This window comes from Colias philodice, chromosome 19 (assembly GCF_061535455.1).
Source record: "Colias philodice isolate Cphi_HAF_F1 chromosome 19, ilColPhil1 Martin Lab GWU primary, whole genome shotgun sequence".
Classification (NCBI taxonomy): Eukaryota; Metazoa; Arthropoda; class Insecta; order Lepidoptera; family Pieridae; genus Colias; species Colias philodice.
The window spans coordinates 1174920-1199586 of NC_143104.1; the positions used below are offsets into that span (position 1 = coordinate 1174920).

Consider the following 24667-nt stretch of genomic DNA (forward strand, 5'->3'; position numbering starts at 1 on the left):
AAATCTCTGTGTGAAAATCTGTGTGAAAATCTGTGTGAAAATATCTGTGTGAAAATCTCTGTGTGAAAATCTGTGTGAAAATCTCTGTGAAAATCTCTGTGAAAATCTCTGTGTGGAAATCTCTGTGAAAATCTGTGTGAAAGTCTGTGTGAAAATCTCTGTGTGAAAATCTCTGTGTGAAAATCTGTGTGAAAATATCTGTGTGAAAATCTCTGTGTGAAAATCTTTGTGTGAAAATCTGTGTGAAAATCTCTGTGAAAATCTCTGTGTGATAATATCTGTGTGAAAATCTCTGTGTGAAAATCTCTCGTGTGAAAATCTGTGTGAAAATCTCTGTGAAAATATCTGTGTGAAAATCTCTGTGTGAAAATCTTTGTGTGAAAATCTCTGTGTGAAAATCTCTGTGTGAAAATCTCTGTGTGAAAATCTCTGTGTGAAAATATCTGTGTGAAAATCTCTGTGTGAAAATCTCTGTGTGAAAATCTCTGTGTGAAAATATCTGTGTGAAAATCTCTGTGTGAAAATCTCTGTGTGAAAATCTCTGTGTGAAAATCTGCGATGTCGCGAGCGACTGCGCTCGCGACAGGCACAGATTTTCAATAAGTGACATTTGGCTTACAGTTGTGCGTAGCAGAGAGTTAAATTACGTGATGGTCATATTTTACTAAACTACATATATGCTTATTTATAATGTCCAAACTCAAGTAGGTATATGAATTCATTCAGAAGTATCATGAAAGGCTGCTTATGGCCTTTCACGATGGCCAGATGTAACGCTATGAAATATCATGTAGCTGTAGGAACGCTTGCAATGATTTTTTTAAAGTATAGATACGTCACCCGGGCACGTTTTTTATGTGATTTTATTTTTTTAGGGGCCTTGAAGTGGTGAACATACTGGGTAATTTTATCTTTCTTGGCATTTAATTCTTTTTTTTATTCCATTCGAAGATCTAACGATAGTAAATGTCATACTGAATTGGCCTATCTTTCAGCTTAGCAAACAAAAAAAAATCAAGCATCTAGCGCAATAATTGATGTCACTATGAGTGAAAATATCATCGTACTCGGCGATAGGTGAAAAATTGAAAAAAACGTCATAACTCCGAAAGTACGAAAAATCGCATAACATACATGGGGGTGATCCGGATAGCCCTCTAGGTCCTCTACCTCCCAGCTTCCGTTCATCACTACTTTTTGGGACACCCTGTATATGCCTATCAGTCATCTGGTTTCCATAACACAAGCGAAAGCTTAGTATGGGATCAGATCGTGTCGTGTGTGAAAATTGTCCTGAATATTTATTAAGCTATTGCATAGCTTCTATCGCGGGCCTTGAGCACGGGGACCAAATCGAGAAATTCCGTAACGAAAAAACCTCACGCTCCCCACTCCGACGGGCTCGGAGGTGTGGCTTGAAGGCATAGCATGCAATAGCTTTACCGCGGCAGTTCCCGTGTGCCACACGTCTTTTTTTTTTCTAAAACCCGGCACGACCAGGTAAGTATGGCGCACATCCAACGCGTGCGCACCACGGAGAGCGGTCACGCGGCTGGGCTGGCGGCGGAGCTGCGGCGGCGCTCGGACGGGCACCGCGAGCTGCGCACGCCGCACGAGCCGCGCCGCGCCTCCGACACCGCCGCGCGACGCTCCGTCAGGTGAGTGGGGGCGGGGCGTACAGGCCTTAATAACTCAGGCCTCGGAACCACAGACACAATAGAAAATCTATTGTGCCGTGGACCGATCGGGCCGTTCGGGGCTCAATGGGTTAAGTCGCGCCTTAAGCCACCCTAAGAGCGGCCGTACACAGACGGCTCGAGCAGTTTTAACGGCTGAGCGACGTGCACCGACTCCTCGAGTGGTCGGTCGTTGACTGCTCGAGCTGTAGCTACAAACCGCGCAGTTGACGGCTTGAAGCGGTCGCGACGGCTCCAGCAGGCCGTGTACGGCAGTGAATGAATGTCCATAGTCCACCACGCGGTCATGGCTTCAAGCCGTCGGTCTCAACTGCTTGGAGCGGTCAGTGTACGGCCGCCCTAAGTCACTCTTCAGGTTTGAAATCAATGGTGTAAAATATTTAGCTCCTATAAGCTCTATGAAATTAAAATGATCATCTTTATTAAGCTTATCACACTATGATAAGCATACTTTTACACTAAATATTTTGTATTTCAGACAAAAAAATGTATATTTCGTCATGTTGTTTTTGGCTCTAATATTCAAATACAGTTAAAAAAATACAATATCGTGAAATCCTTTACTCGTCAAAATAAATATTATTAAAGAAGTATATCCACATTTTCCAGCGAAAGACGTTGCACAAATTCCTCGATCAACAGCGAGAGACGTCGTCACTATGGTGGCTCAGAGCCACGTACATCTGTAACGTCACAAGCATCACAGATGCAGGTAATTGAAATATTATTTTGCTTTTAAACGAGAATTTCTTAATCGTCTTAAACATCTTTATTACGTTAAAACAAAATTTGTGTGAAAAGTGAAAATAAATAAGATTCTCAATCCATACTTAACAGCAGAGACAAAATTATCGACGATTCCGATGCATCATAATACATAAATCCATTCACTACAGAATTACCGTCGCGAGACCGGTCAACCGAAAGCTGGCGTGGTCATAACTTCATTCAGACAATCGCATAGAAGGTGGGACTGCTCTTGCCATTATTTCCAAATTCACCCAATTCTTTAACTTCATCGACAATCTCATCTATTACTAACTGTAGAGAAGATCTCAATTTCGGTGTTGTGGCATGACTCGACTATCTTCTATCAGATTTCGTTGGAATTTCATAAACGCTTTGCACGGATCCATAAATTCATCTAACAACATTATCTATTTCAATACTGAATCTGAACTATCTTCTTTGCTCGAGTGTTGGGTTTTTATCAACGTCATAGAACTTATAGAACAGGACTGCATATAAATTAGAATTAAAATAGTGAGATTATTTTAAATGATGAAGATTTTATATTTATTTGAACAGCTTTGGAAAAGATCCATTGTGGTGAGTTTGGTCGAGGTAAAATGTAGAAACGATTTGTAGCGTCTAGATGACCTTTTAATATTCGCTTTGTCTAGAAAATTTTGCGATTAACCTTTTTGATATTATTAGATATACTCCAGCACACCTACATCCAATAAATTGGTAATACATTGATACACCCAAATCACAACACATTGAATGTTATCCCTTACAATACCTAAATACCTTTGGTGGATTATTACAAGTTTACCCATGTACTCCTCCGAAATGTTAAATTTGAACCTGTACAACAATAAAGTGTAACATTACCAGTATATACTACCCACAATAATACTACCTACAGAATAAAATGACTTTATTGAAGTTTGACATATTATATTGGCGCAACCGACAGGCTTTATTTTCAGGATATACTACATAAACTTATGGACTTCGATCACCTACTAACTTTCCATGAAGATACAAACAATTACACTTACAGATACACTACAAAATAAAACGATCTTAATTTTATGAATAACTACACAATATTGGAGAAAGCTTAGAATAATTTTTTTTTAAGATTTAAAATTAATTAGGCAAAAGCGGCTTAAATAATGCTCAGTTAGATCTGCAGAGCGACGCGCACGCAATTTCTAGGAATTATTCATCAATAATATTATAGACTTCACATTTTAGGAAAATTAGCAGTCAAACTTTTTGAATGCATGTATCAACTTGTATTTTACCTTTTACATACACCTTTTCTTATCTTACCACAAAAATTTTAATTTACATGCATGTAATTTCCTCCTTGACTTCCAGATCGTAATTAAACCTATAATTATGATTCATAAAAAAGCTGTGGTCTATCTCGTTTCTTCGTATAAATTTAATAAGAATAATACCCATCGAAATTGATAAATTGGCGGTTCAAAAAAAACATGGATAAAGGCTGAAAATAATGACTGAAAGAATGAAAAAATAGATGTGTTAAATTTTAAACGAATAAAACTATCAGCTACGTTATGCCTATAATTAAACGCTTCCTAAGATCTACCTACATCTAAATCTAAAGCGTAAAATATTGCAGCAATAGCTACTTTTTCTGATGGAATTTCATCAAATTCTAATACCAATTTTTGATAGACTGCAGCTAATTTCCATCCTGTATCAATATTTACACATGCGTACTAATATAGGAGCAGTACATCAACGGCTGCAGTAGCTTTTGCCGTGGCTACGTCTGCGTCGTCGAACCCGAGGTCACCACCAGCGAATTCTCCAACACAAGCCAGACGAGATTCAGTTATTTCAACTGCTGCTACAATGAGAGTTCTTAATGTGTTACGGTAAGTTTACATCAATTATTATCCTTATCATTCATCATTATATGACTTTTGCTTGAAAAATTGATTTACTTTTTTCGTTTTTTTTGCCCGATTCTAATAATTTCACATCAACTCGTCAATTGCAAAATAAAATCTGTTTTATGTATTTTTGTAATTATTGGTAGACAGCTGTTGTGTTGGTTTGTTCCTACACTTGTAGCTTTTTTTTTAATTGTCTAATATTATTTGGTTAATCTTAATAAATAATTATTTTACAGGCACTGGATTTCCAAACACTCATCAGACTTCTGGTCTGACGACCGTCTACGTGGTCTCACCATGGATTTCCTCAAGGAGATAGAAAGCAGTCCGGGATTATTGCCCGCGGAGCATAAAGCAGCTTCTCAGTTACTGCGCTTGCTCGAACGGTCCCCGGATAGAAATGTTGATCTGAAAGCGTTGTTTGCGCCACCGCGGGTAAGTTTCTTATGGAAAATAAAGTTTTTGTCTTGTCTGTATGTGGGTTATGGATGCAAATTTGGTGCCAGATAAATGAAATTAAATTAAGTAAAATGAAATAAAGACGAGAAAATTTGTTTATGTCGCTTTACAGCTTTGGTAATAACTGAAAAATAAATTGTAAAAACAATTTATTGGAAAACCTTAGCACAAAACGTCTAATATCAAACTATTTACTATGTTCTTTCTAGTTACCAACAAAAGAGAGTCTGGAAACATTATCAGCATTGGAGATAGCTGAACAGATGACGTACTTGGATTATCAGATATTTAGCTCCATTCATAGCGAGTGAGTATAAATTACCCAGAACTAGTCTACTTCCTGAGTTCTAAAAATGAATTGTTTCTCTGTGCGAATGTTAATCTAAATACAGGAATTATAAAAGCACTCACGCAAGATGGTCCCTTTTTCAAAACTGCTTAAGAAGGCTTATATGAAAAGAAGAGAATAAATAGATAAAACGTAGAGATAAATGAATAATATTTCAAGACAAAATAAAATTACAAAAAGAACACGTGTTAGTTTTTACCAAATAATACATAGTCACTGTTTTCTATACCTTTGGCACATTAATTTAGGGAATTCCTGGGTCAAGCTTGGACAAAGGCAGATAAAGCAGAACGAGCTCCCCACATCCTGATGATGACGGCGCACTTCAACCACATCTCCAGTCTTGTTATATCTGAGATCTTGAAACGGGTGCCTTTCCCAGGTAAGATTTTATAATTCCTATCATTATTTGGTTTCCTTCTCCTTAAAAAAACTATAAACATTAAACATTAAATTTACATACAAAATAAACAAAATCCGTAAGCAAAAATTTCACAAATGCGTAACTAACGACATTATCCACATATAAACTTAAAATATTTAAATTGTGTCACTTTAAAGGTATAAAGTTTGAGTTCTGGAAGTCTATATTAAACACTTTAAAAAATATATTAACATTAACGAATGGATTGAACGATAGAGTACCTAGTATGGATCCTTGTGGAACACCAAACGACAATATTATATGATATTATAGATACTGATCGATGTACATAATTATTATGACCCTTTATTTGGACCTGATTATTTGGACCCTATTCAAAATATGCAAAGAGAACCAACTAAAAAGTTTTTGTCTCATTCCTTTAAATGCGATTTTATCTAATAGTAATTTATGATCCTCGCTGTCGAAAGCTTTTCGAAAGTTCATGTAAATTGCTGTACAGATCGATCCATATTTTCAATAATAATGTTAAGAAATTTCAAGCAAACTATTGTTAAGAATCCAGATCTCAAAATAAAATGAAATCATTATTTGTGTCCAGTATTAAACATTGGACAACGCGTTGTTGCAAATCGTACCTAAATAATATTTTTTTACGGGCTGGTAGCTTGTACAAGAGTTAAAATCCTGCATGGTGAGCGGCAGCTGTATGGCCGTTAGTGATTTAAGCAGTGGTGAATATTACTGTAAATATTTTCGGCTTTTTAAACTGATTTTAAAAAAGAAGTTCTTAGTTCAACTACGGAGGTGGTGCGTAATTCAACCCAGTTGTTTTTCCAGGGTTAAAGATTCGATTCGGATCTTTTTTTTTAGTTACATTCTTCGATTTCGACGATTACTTTTTTTATTTGAAATTAGTTTTTTGTCTGAGTTTGAATTGTTATCAACTCAGGCGCCCGCGACATCCACGAGATGCAGGAACACGCGCTAAAGTGCCGCGTGTCGTCCATCGAGAAGTGGATCGCAGTGGCCGACATAGCGCGCTGTTTGCACAACTTCAACGGCGTGCTGCAGATCTGCGCCGCCATCTCGAACACTTCCATCTTCCGGTTGAAGAAGACTTGGGAGAAAGTGTCCAAGACGGTGAGTGGAATATGAAAATTAATAATGCGTAATTGTGCAAATTGACTTGTGTAAAATAATTAAACTCAAACTCAAACTCAAACATTTATTTATTCAATTAGACTTCTTCTAGAAGCACTTTTGAAACGTCATAGGTACATATTTTTAACATTTACCACCGATTCGGAAAGCAGTATCTACGGAGAAGAATCGGCAAGAAACTCCATTGTTGCTCTTTTTAATCATGTCAGTTTTACAATTTAATTTTACAAATTACATATATGTAACATCATAATTTATAGTGATACTTATGCCAAAGAACTGTCCTGTGGTTTTAAACTAATCAACTTTATTTTTTAATATTTGCACACCCAATCAATGGATAGAATGTATTAGCCACATAATATTGTAATCAAAACATCTAAAATTTGTAACTACATTCTTGCAAATAAATATAATTTGAATTTGAATTTGGAAATGTAGAGTTAATATTCGATTTTATAAAAAAATCTTTAAAATTTTGATATTTAAGTTTTTTTTTATACAGGATTTAAATGAGAAGTTTTTATAAAATACAAAAATTCTGGTTTTAGAAACTCAATAATAACCACGACTTCTTTAATAAATGAACAGGCATAGCCAAAATAAGGTATAGCTAACCCTTGAAAAATATCCTAAGCACGACTCTGCCTACGCGAGTATAAGGCAGAGTTCGAATGAGAAATAAAATAGACTTTGAACATTACTGCTGCGAAATAAGGTGTAAATTTCATTTTTATTTCTATAAATAAATAAATTGTTTTTCAGAGCAAGCAAACATTGGAGAAACTGCAGAATTTAACTTCGTCTGAATGTCGTTTTCGCAATTTACGGGACGCTCTACACAGGTAATTAACATTTTCTTATACATAAATGTTATATAAGTACGTTTCATTAATTAATATAATCCCTACTTCCCTACTAATATTAAAAATGCGAAAGTAACTCTGTCTGTCTGTCTGTTACGCTTTCCCGCTTAAACCTCTCAACCGATTTTGATGAAATTTGGCACAGACAATCTTTAGACCCTGAGAAAGAACATAGGCTACCTTTTATTGCGAAATATGTACCACGGGTGAAGCCGGGGCGGACCGCTAGTAGATAATATTATTTTTTAGGAAAAACGCATTTCAAATTAATCTTCAAACTTTTCCACAATTCAATTTCATCACTTTTCTGACAATATTTTATCAATAGATCAATATCTATTTCATTCCAAGTGGATCTAGTTATCTAGAGAGTATATTAAAGATCTAAATCTATTTTAAAAATACCTATCATAACATAATTTTATGTTATCATGAGTATGTTTACGTGATTTCTTTATGCCAGATAAAAACAAACCTAATCTCAATACAATCTTAATACCTGCAACAAATATAAATTTAGATCTTTATAACACAATCTATTATTATTTTTCAGAATTACATTTAAATTATACTACTTACTCGTAATCAATAATAGACAAAATAAAGATGAATCTTGAAAATGACCCCTTACCACTAGAAAGGTGGAGAGGCGTTAAAAATTCGTAAAAAAAAACAAAAAAAAAAATTGCTTGAATTCATGTTACATAGTTGACTACATACTTGTTACATTCGTGCATCTAAAAAACAATTTATTCGTGTGATGAGTAATTCCTATCCTAGTAAATAATGTCCTAGAAAAAATCCCTAATTCCTAAATTCTTAATTCTAATACAAAAGCTAACATTATAATATTTATTCTTACAGATGTGATCCGCCATGCATTCCATATCTGGGCATGTATTTGTCGGACTTATCTTTTATCGAAGAAGGAACGTCAAATTATACTCCAGAGAGTCTGCTTAACTTCTCTAAGATGCGGATGGTGAGTACAAAGTTAAAATATGGTACTTAGTGCAGTCATTTTAGGAATTTCACCTCGGAATTCGAGATATCCAGCTTAAAGTCTGTAAATACAAAATTCTGTAAAGAAAAAAATGTTGTGTGGTTTTATGAAACCACGGTAAAAGTGAAACTTTCCGAACACTCCTTTATGCCTACTCGGCAGCCGACCGTCATGCGACATGCGCTACACAGACCAAAAAGTTTGAGACAATGTAATAAAAGCTTCACTTTAAAAAGTCTGTAAATCAAAATTAATACAGAATTTTGTACTCTACAATATTGATAATAAATGCAAATAGCAAAAAAACTCATAGGAAATGAGATATTTCCGAAGAAAGCGCATACAACCGATTTTTGTGACCTTTGACCTTGAAATTTAATAGTTGCTTACACCCTACAATATGTAGGTTTTGAGACAACTTTTAGGGTGTCAATATACAAGTATTTACAGACAACTGGGTATCTCGAATTCCGAGATTCATACCTAATTTAACCTTAAGGTGATTGCAACGATCTGTTCCCAGCCAATATCCCGCTAGATGGCGCTGAATTCTACATTTCTAGTTTATTTGAGTTTTTGCGTAATTGGAATAGTCATCAAACCTAGGAATAGTCATGGCGGTTACTGAATATTATATTTTATTGAAATATGTTATATCATTGCCTTAAAATCCACCCAATTCGGTAAAATTATGCGTTTTAACATCTGTCATTGCATACAGGGTCGTTTACACACACAGACGTATACAAAAATGATAAAGATTTAACTCTAGATGGCGTGAATGTAAAGCGCGTCACACACGGTGAAGATACTACCTATAATATTTTATCTAATCTAGTAATATTTTATATTACAGTATCTTAAGGTATCCGGTATCAGCGTTCTGACCATCATTTTTCTTTTTTCGCTGTAGAACCGCCATCCTGTTACAAATGACCCACAAAGGAGAATGACCACGGGTGGTATCGGTAAAATTTTAGTTGTGCCACGTATTCGTTATATTGTTAATTCCTATTTGTATTTATAATGATCATATGTATCAATATTAAGTCTTAATTAAACCGGATAAATTGAAATAATAGTAAAAGTAAAAGTTTTTCTTTTGAAACATGTATGAACTTTCGCATTAGTAGGAAGTAGGATTGTTATAAAAATAAAAGTTATATTTGTTGGCGTAAACTATTTTATTGTAATTTTGGGAAATAAATAATGTCAAAATTGATTACCTACAATAAAACGCAGTTTTATTTTATTACCTACATTACACTATTGTTTTTTTTTTATCAAAACATGTATTTGAAGTAGCAAATATGATATTATGCTGATCCAAGCATTTTCACTCAAAACTAATATCACTAATGATTTGTAAAAGTAAATTATTTCAAAATACATTTCATAACCAACAAGTAAGAATAATTATTCATACAACAACAAATCAAAAACACTATTTACTATGGAAAAAAAACCAGGAAGGTGAAAAACATATTTACGATTTCGAAGCACTCGACTTTTAGTAAAATAATAGGTAAAAATATTATTATGGTTTTGATCACAGACATATCTGTGGTTTTGATTTTAGCTACTAGTATCAGAAAGCTGCGTGTTCAATGCACGTCGGGGTCCCACAACTGTGGAGGAAGGAAGGTAGAATACCTCCATCGAATAAGTGAAGTTTCTCGACATACTCGATTTGCCGGCCGGCCTCAATGAAGTTTTTTTTTATCTCGGGGTCTTCCACGCAGGCCTTCACAGGCCTCGGGGTAACTGTTCGGGGCGACGGCCCCTTTCAGTGGTGGCAACGCCGCCTGCAACTACAGGCGGGGCACTGGGTGGGACCTAATGGTCCGAGGTGTCGTGTCCGGGAAGTGTCCTGCTGCAGTGCGATCGAGCCCGCGTGGTATCGCGGGCGATCTGCTAGCTGCTGCAGGGAGGAATGTCCGTGGATGAAGCCACCCGCCGCTTAGCGAGGTCGAGCCCGCCGGCAAGGTGCCGGGGGGCGCCCATCAGCCAGCGGCGAGGAAGCGGTCGTGTCCTAGGAGATTAGGTCACGTGGTAGGCCTCTTATGTCCGGCGGTCGCCGATGGTATGGCGCGATGCCCTGCAAATGCTGGGATCGCGCTCCGTCGGCGCGCGCGAACATGGAGGAACTCAGGCGACGAACGAAGTCGTCCAGGCTCTCCATGCGCAGGTCCCTGGAGATGACCTGATTCCGTACGAAGCGTGGTGCTCCGGAGATGGTGCGGAGCGCTAGCGACTGCTGCGCTCGCAGCGACTTGCGGTCTGTCTCTTTGGTTAACGCGAACCACGCTGGGGCCGCATAGGTGAGTCGCGTGCGAACGTACGCCTTGTAGATGCACAGCTTCGTACGGAGAGGCAGGTGAGATGCTAGCATGGGGCGGAGTATGTTCCGCACGGCACGCGTCTGGGCAACTACGTTCTTCACATGGGGCCGCATCGAGAGCGTCTTGTCAATGGTCACACCAAGGTACTTGGCCGTCGGTGACCATTCGACGCTCTCGCCCATGAGAGACACCGGGGGCGGCAGAAGGCGCGCCCGCCCGATGGAAATCGCCTGAGTTTTACCCACGTTGACCTTGAGTCTCCAGTCCTCCAGCCATGAGGGAAGCGCATCCAGTGCTCGCTGCATCTTTACCGATGCGTGCTTGGCGTTCAGCGAGGTGGTGATAAACGCAGCGTCGTCGGCATACAACGCTAAAATAGCTCCGCCAGCGACTGGAATGTCGTCCGTGTATCTGCTATAGCAGACGGGCGACAGGCAGCTTCCCTGGGGCACACCGGCTCGGATGGGGCGCTCTGTGGACAAAGCGTCTTCAACCGCCACTTGAAAACGCCTGTCTTGCAGGAAGGTGGCCACAGTCTTAACTACTCGACGCGGAGTAGTAGACGTGGACAGCTTGTAGACGAGTCCGGTGTGCCAGACGCGATCGAACGCCTTCTCCATATCAAGAAATACTGCAACCGATTGTTCTCGCTTGTTGTAGGCGGTGGCGAGGTGGTGCAGTACTCTCGTCACTTGTAAAGTGGTGGAGTGTTCGGCGCGGAACCCGAACTGTTCGTCGCGTGGCTGAAGGTGGGGCGTAATGTGCAGCAACAGTAGTTTCTCGAAAACTTTCGAGGTCGAGGACAGAAGAGTGATGGGGCGATAGCTCTCAGGCAGCATGATGTTCTTGCCTTGCTTGGGAATCAGGATGACTCGGCCGAGCTTCCACGGGGATGGAAAGTGCCCGGTACGGAGGATTCCATTGAAGAGCCGCGTCAGCGTTGCGATGGCTCGCGGGGGTAGGTGACGCAGCGCTTCGTTGGTGACTCGGTCGGGACCGGGGGCTTTGCGCAGTTTAGTTCGGCGAATCATCCTTTGGACTCGACCAGGGGAGAACACGATGGGATCTTCTGTCGGCGGTATCGGCAATTCTAAGTAGTCCATCACATGTCGCTTGATGGTCTCTACGTGCTGCACATTCGCAGTCGGATTAGGCGTAAACTGCTTCTCCAGGAAGTCTGCGAAAATCTCCGCTCGATCCTCGGCGCGGTAACGTGGGGTTCCGTCACCGGCCATGAGGGGTCTAATCGGAGAGGGCTTCCTGGAGAGCTGGCGGCAAAGGCGGTGCATGCCGGACCAGTCATCGCCGGCTCGCTCGATGGCGGTGTGCCAAGATTCGACTGCTACCGTTTCCAGTGCGTCTGATATCTTGGCTGCCAGGGCGTTCAGCCGCGTCTTCATGGCCGGGCATCGCAGGTTTTGCCATAGTCTACGCAGCTTCCTCTTCTCCTCTAACATCGCTAGTATGTAGGCAGGGAGCTGGGGTTTTCTACGAGTAGTTGCAGCATCGAGTCTGGACTCTCGAAGCGCATTGGACATGACTGCGCTGAGGTCCGTTGCGAGTCGATCGACGTCTGCAGGGCTCTCTACTCTAAAGGACGGCGAGTGTTCGGCCATGTGTTTGGCGAAGATTCTCCAGTCCTGGCGATGCTTTGGAGAAGGCAGCGATGTCGTCAATGGAGTCATTGTCAGCGTCAGGAGGACGGCTTGGTGGTCGGAGATGAGGTGGTCATCCAGGACGTCAAGTGACGGTGCGGCAGCGAGGCCGCGAGCTACTGCTATGTCGATGACGTCCGGAGTGTGGGCTGCACAGTACGGGTAGTGCGTTGGGACCTCTGGTCCTAGCACTTCGTAACCGTGGCGATCTGCATCGTCCAGTAGGCGTCTGCCGTCCGGGCTCACGGTGTTGGAGTTCCATGCCGTATGTTTCGCGTTGAAGTCGCCAGCGAGGATCGTGGGCAGTGGCGAGTCCAGCAAGGTTCGGACATCAGCCACTGCCAGTCGATTTTGCGGCGGCTTGTAAAAGGCGAACACACGGATGGGCTGGCGGTCTATGCAGATTTCTACGCCGAGGGCGTACGACGACTGCAACTGAGGTACTGGCAGCAGTTGGTGGATGAGGTTCCGACGGACCAGGACTGCTAATCCCCTGTAAGCAGTCCCGATCGGCGAGGTGTGGTCCTCCCGGTAGACATAGTATCCGGAAACCTTCAACTTGTCTGCTGGTCTGAGGTGTGTCTCGTTAACCAGGCCGATGTCCACCTGACGCTGGGAGAGCAATGTTTTAAAGAGACGGGCTTTTTGAGCTGAGAGCCCGTCGGCATTCCAAAAAGCGATACGGAGCTCAGCCATAAGAGGCGCAAAGCTCCGCGATACAGCCCAAGATCAGCGGTACTGGGTCACGCTGCTCTTGGATGGCTATCAGCACCTGGTTAAGGGTGCTGATTACTTTGGTTAATCGGGGGTCCAGCGGCATCACTCGCTTCGCCTTCGTCCCCCGTACAGGGGCGGCGACCACGGTGGGCTTGGACGTTTTGCTACGCTGGGTAGGTTGCGGCGCGGCGGGCGGCGCAGAGCGTGGCCTAGAGGTGGATGCTGCAGGCGGTACACTAGGCGGTGCAGTGACTGGGGCTGCAGTGGGTGGCGCGGAAGGCTGTGTAGCTGGTGGCCGCTTTTGTGTGCGTTTGCCACGTTTACGGCGGCGTTTGCCCGTCGGTCCTGGCTGGTTGGCGGCAGCCATGAGCGAGCCAGGTGCATCGACTTCTGTTGCGGGCGCACGGGCATTTGTGGCAGTGCGTGCGACGGTGCCTGCTCGGCGGTTGCGCGTCTCCTTGCGAAAGATGGGACAGTTCGCATTATTAGCCGTGTGGGCGCCGCCACAATTGGCGCACGTTGGTGGTTCCTCGCGCGAACGTTGACACTCCTTCGCCGGGTGGTTCTCACCGCACCGCACACAGGCTATTGGCCGGTGGCAGTTTTGGGAGGAGTGTCTAAATTGCTGGCAGCGATGGCATTGCGCGGGCCCCTTTCTGCCGCGCCAGGCCTCAATAGTGATCCCAGGCATACAGAGCAGTTCGCTCACCTCATAAATGCCTGGGATGAGATCCGGGGTCCGCTGCAATTGCGCGAACATCAAACAGCCCGGCCTGCCTGGACGAGCGGGTATTGCGCGGACGTGCTCTGGGATGAACCCGAGCTCTCGCAGCTCTGTCTCTACTAGTGCCGGTTCTGTGTTAGCCGGCAGGCCGCGGATCGCTACTTTAACGCTTCTTTCAGCGGGCAGCGAGTAGCAAAACCAGGAGATTCCGGTATTGCTCTCCAGCTGCGTAAGATAGCGCTGGATGAGTCGGAACTCCTGGTCCGTCTTTGGTATGAAGCGGACGCCCTTGCCAAATGGACGTCCGTTTGGGGTATGCCCGAGGACTTTCTTTAACTCTCTAAAGTGGGTGGGCCAGTCGGGCAGCGTCTCCACGATAAGCGGGGGGTAGCGGTTGGGCTGTTTGGTAGGGGGCGCGGCGCTTGTGGCGCCGGCAGCAGCAGAGGTGGAGGCATAGGCAGTAGTGTCGGTCGCAGTCGAGGTAGAGTTGGTCGCGGCGGGCGCAACGGCGGCGGAGGAGGTGGAGGGTGTAGGTGCTGGGGATTTTTGAGACGCGGCTATGTTCGCGTATGAGGTGCCGGTGGTCCCGGTTTCCATAGGAGAACCCGGTGACATCATCGGCATATTCAGCGTGGGCGGAGACGAGGATGCTGTGATGGCTTTCTCTTCTACTCTATGTGGAGGGGAGGGAAAGCGTCCCACCGGAATACCCGGTAAAGGGGCGGGGAAGCGCGGAGTGCGCGGCAGTGGTGCCTGTGCGGGGCGCTTCAAAGTGCCCGGATTTGGTGTGGCGGCGCTTACCGAGGCCTGTCGGCGACTCGGTGTGAGCGAGCGAGTAATCGACGATACGGATTCGGTGGATTGGGCCGGCGACAACGTCAGGGGACTCGCCAGGAACGATTCATCGCCGGCACCTGATAGAGGTTCCGGTACCAACGCGGGAAGCCGGCCGGTTGCTGTTGAGCGGGCCACGATTGCAGCCTGGCCGGAAGCGGCAATGGCGTCCAGGCCCATTTCAAGTGCGGCAACCGATCGACTATAGACCCTGCGGCCCAGTGCGCGCGGACGAGTCGCGCGTCGCTGCGGTAGCAGCGGCACGCTCGGCGGCGGCATGATCGCAGGATGTGTTTATTCACATCTGGCCGCAATAAAATTATAACAACTCTTTATGAGTTATCAATTTATTTATTTAATTAATTAATTAATTAATTTTGATTAATCAATTAATTAATTAATTATTTATTGATCAGCGAGCAGAACGCTGAGAACGAGAGACCAAACGACCAAGAACAAACAACCAAACAAAACCCAGTTCTCCCGAGTCCTATTTTCCAAGGTGTCCATTCACTCCCCTCAATGAAGATTGTCCGAAAGTTGTATATGTGCTCTGTAACGAAAAAATTTCGCTAGCGCGATTCAGAGTGAGGTGTCGTACAATATACCTAATGAAGTTTTTCATCTTTTTATTTTACTGCAAATACAAAATAAAAATTAAACAATGGTAATGTAAATTCTAAACAAACTACTACCAAAATACAATTAGAACAAAAATCATTTGACTTGTTTATTTCACCCAGAGGCCAGAGGCGGCTCGTGACAAAATTGTATAGGTGTTCACTTGAAATAAAACAACGAAAATACAATAGCGTTCGGGATGATTTATTACAAAAAAATGAGCACCACATTTTATAAATGTCTATAACACTAAAAATTACAAAGTACAGGCTATTTCAAAACGAATTCAATGACTAGGTATCAATAATTAGTAAATCACCGAATTTGCATTCGCGAGCGTAGGTATCCATAGTGTTTGTCACTGACGGTCACTGACCTCTATAACTTATAGTTATAGAGGTCAGTGGTGTTTGTTGTGTAAACATGTATGTATTTGAGTAGTTAGTAGCATATTATATTCTGAATTTCTGATCCATGCCTATTCACTCAAAACTAATAACACTAATGATTTGTAACAGTAAATTATTTCAATAGGTAGGTATTTGAACATTTCCCAACAAGACGTAAGAATAATTATTCGTAGGTATACAAGATACAATAACAAATCTAATACACTATTTATTATTTTATTATTTACTAGCGGTCCGCCCCGGCTTCGCCCGTGGTACATGTTTACGTTTTCTCTCCATAAGAAGTAATAGCTAGAGAGCTAGCGCAAAGCTACCTGTATGTATTTGACCAGATCTGGATTTTTGTGTGTTGATTCCCCTATACCTACTATACATGAGATGAGGAGTCACTAAGCCCAGAGTGGTGGACGGGGCGCGCGCTTAGGTAAGACAGGTGGAAATTTTTGGCGAACTTTGAAACCATTTGACCACGTCTGCCATTTTGATATTTGAAAATAGATTATTATTACTATCGGAAAATAACAATGGCAGACCATTATCACGCGGATAACATTCTGGCAGACACTTATGAAAGTGCTGAAAAAAATACAATTTTGAAAGTATTTGACCAGATCTGCCATTCATATATTTTATTTATTAGGGTATTAAAAACTTATTTTCGAAACGGCAGACATTTTCATTGCGTACAGACTTCAGCAGACAACAAAACTTTACAGACTTCAGCAGTCAACAAGACTTAGCTTCTACATGGTCAGATGTATATATGTATTACGTTCCCTGACCTTACATCAATGATTTACTTTATTAATGTTTTTATGGTCATTTACATTTAATTTTGAAAACTATGGAATAAAATTTATAAATTTGATGATACAAAACTAAATATACATTTGTAAAGAATCTCAAATATAAAGTTGTGTTGCAAATAACAAATCATCATTTAAATATTTAGTTTATTTCTTTATTTAAGAAACAATTAACAATTACAAAACAACATAAAAAAACACGCATGCATTTATTGAAATGTTCATTCATCATCACTATCGTATGGCGTTGTGTGACTCGTCTTCATAATCCATTGAATCGGATTCTGTAAAAGTAAAACGTAAATTATATAATAAAAGAAATGAGTCATTATAAACTTACCTAGTAAGGCAATGCCTTTGATGTCGCACGATGCCGCCGCGCCGCCAGTGTAGGTACTTCTGCTGCTACATGAAAATATGCTAGGGTTGCAACAAATGGGAAATAAAACAATTGTGATTATTACTATTATGATGTAATCATTTATTCATATTATGTACATTCAAAACAATTGCTATTATTAAATCTGATGTAATTATTTTTTCATAAATATATAATTATTATTAATTACATAATATATTGCACTGTGAAATATTTACGTATCACTTTATTTTTGATGTTCTTAATTGTCTTTTATAAAATTTAAGTGACGCATTCGCATTGGGATCAACAATCCGATAAGAAAAGAATGGAGACAACATATACATAGCTTTGATTTCAATTCTACAGATACAAAATATACAATCTATCTAAAATGATACAACGGATGTTTCCTGCGTTTTCTCGTCAAAATACCGAAACAACGTAATTATTGTATAGTAGTTGGGCGTGAAAGTAAAAAAACAAATGAAAAGTGTTTTCCATATGATTACGCGATTAAGAATAATTTCAACGATACAATTTAGTAACCGAGAATTCAGAGGATTAAAGAAAATACCTGCCTGATCATTTTATCAAACTCTAAAAGAATTATGGTTATTTCGCATCACTCGGTTTATTAGTTTGGTAATAATTATTAAAGGTAGTTACAACCCTAGCCATTGAGTCGAACGGTAGGCAACACAATATCGACTTTGTGCGGGTACATATGGTACATTTCTTCTTGCTGTGAAGCGTAATTATTATTATTAAGATTTTTTAGGCTATTTTGAATCAGCTGTTCTAATTTAATTCTAGAAATTTATTAAAACGTGATTTTTTTAAAAGTATATTATGAGTTTATAAATACCTCAACCAATAGTTATTGTGTCCTATCCTCATTTCTTTATATCTTGGTAGTTAACTAAAGTGTTAAATTTACATAACCTCAACAACAACATTTACACTGCCACTGCACTAAAACTAAACTAACTAGCTCTCTAGCTATAAGAACCATCCTCGTACTTCAAGGGATATAATAAAAAAAGAATTATCGAAATCGGTTCAGCCGTTCTCGAGTTATGCGCTTACCAACACATTTTGCGATTCATTTTTATATATAAGACTAGCGGTCCGCCCCGGCTTCGCCCGTGGTACATGTTTACGTTTTCTCTACATAAGAACCATCCTCGTACTTCAAGGAATATAATAAAAAAAGAATGATCGAAATCGGTTCAGCCGTTCTCGAGTTATGCGCTTACCAACACATTTTGCGATTCATTTTTATATATAAGATAAGATTATGTGAAAATAACCAGGAAGGTATGTTTTTCACCTTTATGAAAACATAGTAACATAATATGGCTGTCGCTACAATAATTATATTTCAATTTTATCTTTTTATACCTAGTAGAACTGGCCGACGAATAAAAAAAATCGTATTAGAATAAATACAATAAATTACGGAACAAAAAAAGGATTGTAACTGAATTAGGTATGTTTGTTTCTGGGCGCACCGTTTTCGACGACGCGACGCGCGACGTAAGCGTATAGGTATAGGTACCTACTTTGCTAAAACAAACTAATAAAATTGTGTGTCTGTCTGAAAATTCGGAAAAGCATATTTTGCAAGTTTGTAATTACTTTGATAGTTTACCGATTTATAATAATTGTAATTGTAATTGTATAATATATAATTTGCAATGTGGTGAAATTTCATAAAAATCACGGGCCAATTTTTTGTTTTGAATCCCACCGAAAATATAATTGCGTTATTAGAATAATTAATTACTATACCTACCCACGATCAATTATTACAATATAGTCTCAAATGCATACTAGAGAAATATTGCAATTTGATTCAATTAAAATGCATAGCATACAAAAATAAATTCACAACACAAGAAATTCCGCGCGCAAATCATAGCGCGTGTCAATGAAATCAAGAATGTTTTATATCAAGCCGACGCGGACGACGACGCGACGCCGAACAAAAGTACCTACGACGGACGACCACGCTTCGAGTTGCCAAACAACATGAGTAATAAATTGTTTACAAAAAAAACAAGTTTTCCATTTTTCTGTATGAGTAGACAGAACTTCAAAACGCCACCTGCTACGGTTTATATTATGAACGATTGTTATAAAAATAAAAGTTATATTTGTTGGTGTAAACTATTTTATTGATCAATAATTTTGGAATTTAAAATTGTCAACATTGATTACAATAAAACGCAGTTTTATTTTATTACACTATTGTTTTTTTTATCAAAACATGTATTTGAAGTACCATATAATATTATGCTGATCCAAGCATTTTCACTCAAAACTTATATCACTAATGATTTGTAAAAGTAAATTATTTCAATATACATTTCATAACCAACATGTAAGAATAATTATTATTATTCCTACCTACAACAACAAACCTAAAACACTATTTACTATGGGAAAATAACCAGGAAGGTGAAAAACATATTATTATTTACGATTTCGACGCACTCGACTTTTAGTAAAATATAGTAGGGAAACATAATATTATGGTTTTGATTTTTGCTACTAGTATAAGAAAACTGCGTGTTCAAACTACTTGTTTGTCTGTCTGAAAATTCGGAAGTACTTTGGTAGTTTACCGATTTATAATAATACTAGCTGGTGCGTTGTGCGCGGGCTGCAAGCAGCCCGCGAGCCCCTTTTGCCCCTGGGTTGAAGCAATAGGGCAGTCATTTGAAAATGCATTCGAATTTTCTGTCCATTTGTTACATTTGCTAACAGCGATTCTACAGTCAGTCGGTAATGCTTATAAATTCCCCATTCAAGTATTTTCCACTCCGGGAGGCTGTCCACCTTCGAGGGAGCGTGGTGCGGAAGCATCCCAGGGCGGAAATCTTCAGTCATTTGAAAATGCATTAAAATTCCCCGTCAATTTGTTATTATCTGCTAACAGCGATTCCACAGTCAATCGGAAGTGCTTATAAATTTCCCATTCAAATATTTTCTATTCCGGGGGGCTGACCACCTTCGAGGGTGCGTGGTGCGCGAGCTGCAAGCAGCTCGCGGCTCATCCCGGGGCAGAAATCTTCAGTCATTTGAAAATGCATTCGAATTTCTTGTCCATTTGTTACATCTGCTAACAGCGATTCTACAGTCAGTCGAAACTGCTTATAAATTACTTATTCAAATATTGGTTAAATTTTTGAAACGTGATCCCGAATTTCATTTATTTGAGGTGTCTAATCAATAGCGGTGACTTTTCATAATAAAGAGAGAAAGACAATAAATGTGTGAAGATGAAACATAAACATATTGAAAACTTCAAGTCTTTTTATTTATTTATTTTTTATATCTTTATTTAATACGAGAGTTTGATCATACTTGATCATGTAACTCTCAAAAATAAAATCAAAGCATAACAAAACAGATTATTCTAACAGTAAAGCATAATAATTATCTACCGTCTACTTAAACCTAAGGATACAATTTTAATTAAGTAATTTTCTTGCTTCATTTGAGGTCGGACAAGCTAAGATCATTTAATACTGCAATATGAATGTTTTCTTGGGTAAGCAAACTCTCTAATAGAACAATCTTAGGTTGTAAGCTTTGACAATTCCATTGAATAACGTTTAATTTTAAATAACAATTTTTATCCATTGCTAAACTTAAATACACTATCTGTAGCGTCGTTTAAAATCAAATTCATTATGCTTTCGGCACTGAAAATATCTAAGTGAAAGGCCATAGGACTACAGTCAAAGGGTGTATCGAATAAGATATCGTTACACTATAAAAATAACTACTTTAAAAAAACCGACTTCAAAAACGAACGTAAAAAATAATTACTGCTATTCACTATATAGGTTTGAAGTCGGTGCCAAGCACTAAGCACTGATTAAACTACGCTATTTTTTGATACAAGAACTACGATTATTTCGATACAAGAACTACCTACTTGCAATTCAATTACATTATACGCAATACAAATAATAATAGTTTAAAAAAACTAAAAAAATAGAAAACCGAACTAAAAAATAGAAAATTTTATCAAATTAGTGTATTGTCATCGGTCCTCAATAAATCTACAAAGTTTGAACGAAATCTGGCCGTTTAAAGTGGATCAAAATCGCGCCCAAAGAAGTCGGTTACAAACAAACAAACATACAGGTGAAGCTAATATAAAGCGTGTAATAATAAAAATTGGCTATTTTCGATACAAAAACTACACTACTCTTGGTGTAAGTCCTACGCTTATAAAGCGTGATCGATTGGCTCATTCACTCAATAAATGTGTGAAGATGTGTATATTATTACGTATTGAAAACTTCAGTCTTTTTAGTAGCTTCGTTTAAAATCAAATTCATAATGCTTTCGGCACTACAAAAAAAGAACCTACTTTTCCGTTTTTGAAGTTGGTTTTTTTAACGTAGTAGATAATAACCTACGTAGTTTTTTTGTTTGAGTGGGAATCGCCCTAAAGTCGCTTTGTTCAAGAGTTTACTTAACACGCTCGTCGCTTCGCTCCTCGCTACCTATTTGAATATTTACGCCGGCCGCTGACGTGACTTGCTCGCTTCGCTCGCTTGGCTAGTGCGGTAGTTCAAAAGTAACCTAACTCGCTCGTCGCTTCGCTCCTCGCTACTTCTTTCAATATTTACGCCGGCCGCTGACGTGACTTGCTCGCTTCGCTCGCTTGGCTAGTGCGGTAGTTCAAAAGGTAACCTAACTGGCTCGTCGCTTCGCTCCTCGCTACTTCTTTAAATATTTACGCCGGCCGCTGACGTGACTTGCTCGCTTCGCTCGCTTGGCTAGTGCAGTAGTTCAAAAGTTAACCTAACTCGCTCGTCGCTTCGCTCCTCGCTACTTCTTTGAATATTTACGCCGGCCGCTGACGTGACTTGCTCGCTTCGCTCGCTTGGCTAGTGCGGTAGTTCAAAAGTTAACCTAACTCGCTCGTCGCTTCGCTCCTCGCTACCTATTTGAATATTTACGCCAGCCGCTGCCGTGATTCGCTCGCTTCGCTCGCTTGGCTCGTGCGATAGTTCAAAAGTTTATAAATATTTTCTACTCCGGGAGGCTGTTGACCTTCGAGGTTGCGCGGTGCGCGGGCAGCAAGCAGCCCGTGGCGCCGTCTTTTGCCGTTGCTATTCAATTACCCTTCCTACTATGGAAATTTCCATACAAAATTTTCGAAAAAAAAAAATTTCGCTTTTTACCAAAAATTTTTATATGCCTGGAAGCGGACCAGGTTTTGAAGCATTTTTTACTTCGGCGACCCCGACCTACCTGCCACCGGTTCAGAGAGCCGTTGAATTTCGTGATGTATGGAAAATGGAAACCAGGGGTCGGAGAGAGATTCTGAGTATGCAGTATTGTAAATATGGCCGATAAGAGCACAAAAGTCAATTTTTAGACCCATCGTAAAGTAACCGGCGCCACCATCTTGCTTTGAAAAATTGGCCATTTTTGAAAAAAAAATGGCGTCCAATTTGAAATATCTCCAATGCCCTGGTAGCGCCCCATCTTCCTGATCATTTTTTAGTTCTACACCCCCCACCTATCTTGCGCCGTTTCGGAGAGCCGTCGAATTTCGCGTTGTATGAAACTCGGAAACCAGCGGTGGAAATTCAATTATGAGTATCCCACCTTAATGTGCGGCTCGATTAAAGCCCCTGTGCCAAGTTTCAGCGCGATCGGCCCAGCGATGGCCGTTTTAGAAATTGTATGGCGGCAGCCATTTTTTCCGCCATTTTGAATTTTTTTCACTATCTGTGGTAATTGCTCGAGGTCTACTCCAAGTTTAGTTCGAGCACCCCAGATGTAGCTGCTACCGTTTGCGCGGGCCGTTGACCGTCTTCGAGAGATGAGGGAAAGTTTAAGATTTCGTATTTTTCTGGATATCCTGGGAGCTGGGCGAGTACGAATGCATCATTGGTGTATTTCTCCGTTGCGCCACCTCGTCTAAATTTACGTTTTTATGTTTGCGCCAAAAATGGAAAAATTCCAAAATCGAGCGTCCCACTATGGCTCCCTGGTAGCGTCCCAGGGTGGTGATCATTTTTAGTTCCGGGACCCCCCACCCAACTCGCACCGTTTCCGCGGGCCGTTGGATTTTACGTTGTATGGAAGTTGGAAACGGGGGCCCGGAGCCACTCGAACGGGGCACCGATCGATTCGCCGGCTCGAACAGAGCACGTGTGCCAAATTTGAGACGTAAGGATTCATAAACGGCGATTTTGGCAAAGTACGGCGGCCATCTTGTTTTCGCGAAAATCCCCATTTTTCCACCACCCCTGGTAATCGCCACCAGTTCCGAGCATTTTTTGTTCAGACACCCCCCCTCCAGGTACCACCGTTTTTGCGCACCTCCAGGGGTCCACTTGGTTTTCGAAGGTGATCGAGATCGCTATATTTTTCCTCTGCTCACTCGGCGCACCTCTACACGATCACGTCGTTATCCCCCCCACTTTCCCCGTAGTTTCCGAGAAAACCGATGTCAGTCAGTGAGTGAGTGGTAGTGTAGCTTTATATATTATAATAATTGTATATATCGTTGTTTAAAAAATATTCAAACACAATAAAATATGATATATGTACTGATTTATCACTGGTTTCAGTGATGAACTGATGAGTCAATTATAGCCACTATACTTTCGTCATACGTGTGTATGATTGATGTGATTTGCAACGTGGTGATATTTCAGAAAAATCACGGGTCAAATTGTCCCACCGAAAATATAACTGCGTTATAAGAATAACTATACCTACGATAAATTATACATAATACAATATAGTCTCAAATGCATACTAGTGAAATATTTTATTTGAATCAATAAAATAAAAAAATAAATAAAAAATAATAATAATACAAAAATAAATTCACAACACAAGAAAATCCGCGCGCAAATCATAGCGCGTGACAATGAAATCAAGAACTTTCGAGCCGACGCGGACGACGAAGGAGCCTAACAAAAGTACCTACAATCATAGGCGGCTCGTGACAAAATTGTATGGCCGTGTTCACTTGAAATAAAACAACGAAAATAGGTACCTACAATAGCGTTAGCAGTACAAAAAAAATGAGCACCACATTATAAATGTCTATTTATACACTAAAAATTATAGAGTATTTCAAAACGAATTCAATTATTATTAATTAGCAATAATTAGAAAATCCCCGAATTTGCATTCGTGATCGTATTCATAGTGTTTGTCTACACTAATATTATAAAGAGGAAAACTTTGTTTGTTTGTTTGATTGTAATGAATAGGCTCATAAACTACTGGACATTTTACCAATGTTTGCAAGTTTGTGATTACTTTGATAGTTTACCGATTTATAATAATTGTATACTTATATCATTGTTTAAAAATATTCAAACACAATATGATATAGGTACTGATTTATCACTGGTTTCAGTGATGAACTGATGAGTCAATGTTAGCCACAATACTAATCACTTTCGTCATACATGTGTATGAACTATGATTGATGTGATTTGCAATGTGGTGAAATTTCATAAAAATCACGGGCCAATTTTTTGTTTTGAATCCCATAGACCGGGAGATACTGACACAAAATTTCGAGTCATTTGTAACAAGGATGGCGGTTCTACAGGGGTC

General features: G+C 40.3%; 1 protein-coding gene across 1 annotated transcript in view; it reads left to right on the forward strand.

The window, feature by feature from the left end:
• The window catches only part of LOC149479725 (ras-specific guanine nucleotide-releasing factor 1-like), a 50411-nt gene that overhangs the window by 23192 nt on the left and 2552 nt on the right, over positions 1-24667 (forward strand). The window contains exons 21-31 of the mRNA XM_089707502.1: positions 1501-1658; positions 2307-2409; positions 2594-2664; positions 3006-3026; positions 4187-4336; positions 4594-4792; positions 5026-5123; positions 5414-5547; positions 6503-6693; positions 7480-7559; positions 8445-8562. Of these exons, the coding sequence (XP_089563628.1) occupies positions 1501-1658; positions 2307-2409; positions 2594-2664; positions 3006-3026; positions 4187-4336; positions 4594-4792; positions 5026-5123; positions 5414-5547; positions 6503-6693; positions 7480-7559; positions 8445-8562 (1323 nt within the window). The remainder of the gene's footprint in view (positions 1-1500; positions 1659-2306; positions 2410-2593; positions 2665-3005; positions 3027-4186; positions 4337-4593; positions 4793-5025; positions 5124-5413; positions 5548-6502; positions 6694-7479; positions 7560-8444; positions 8563-24667) is intronic.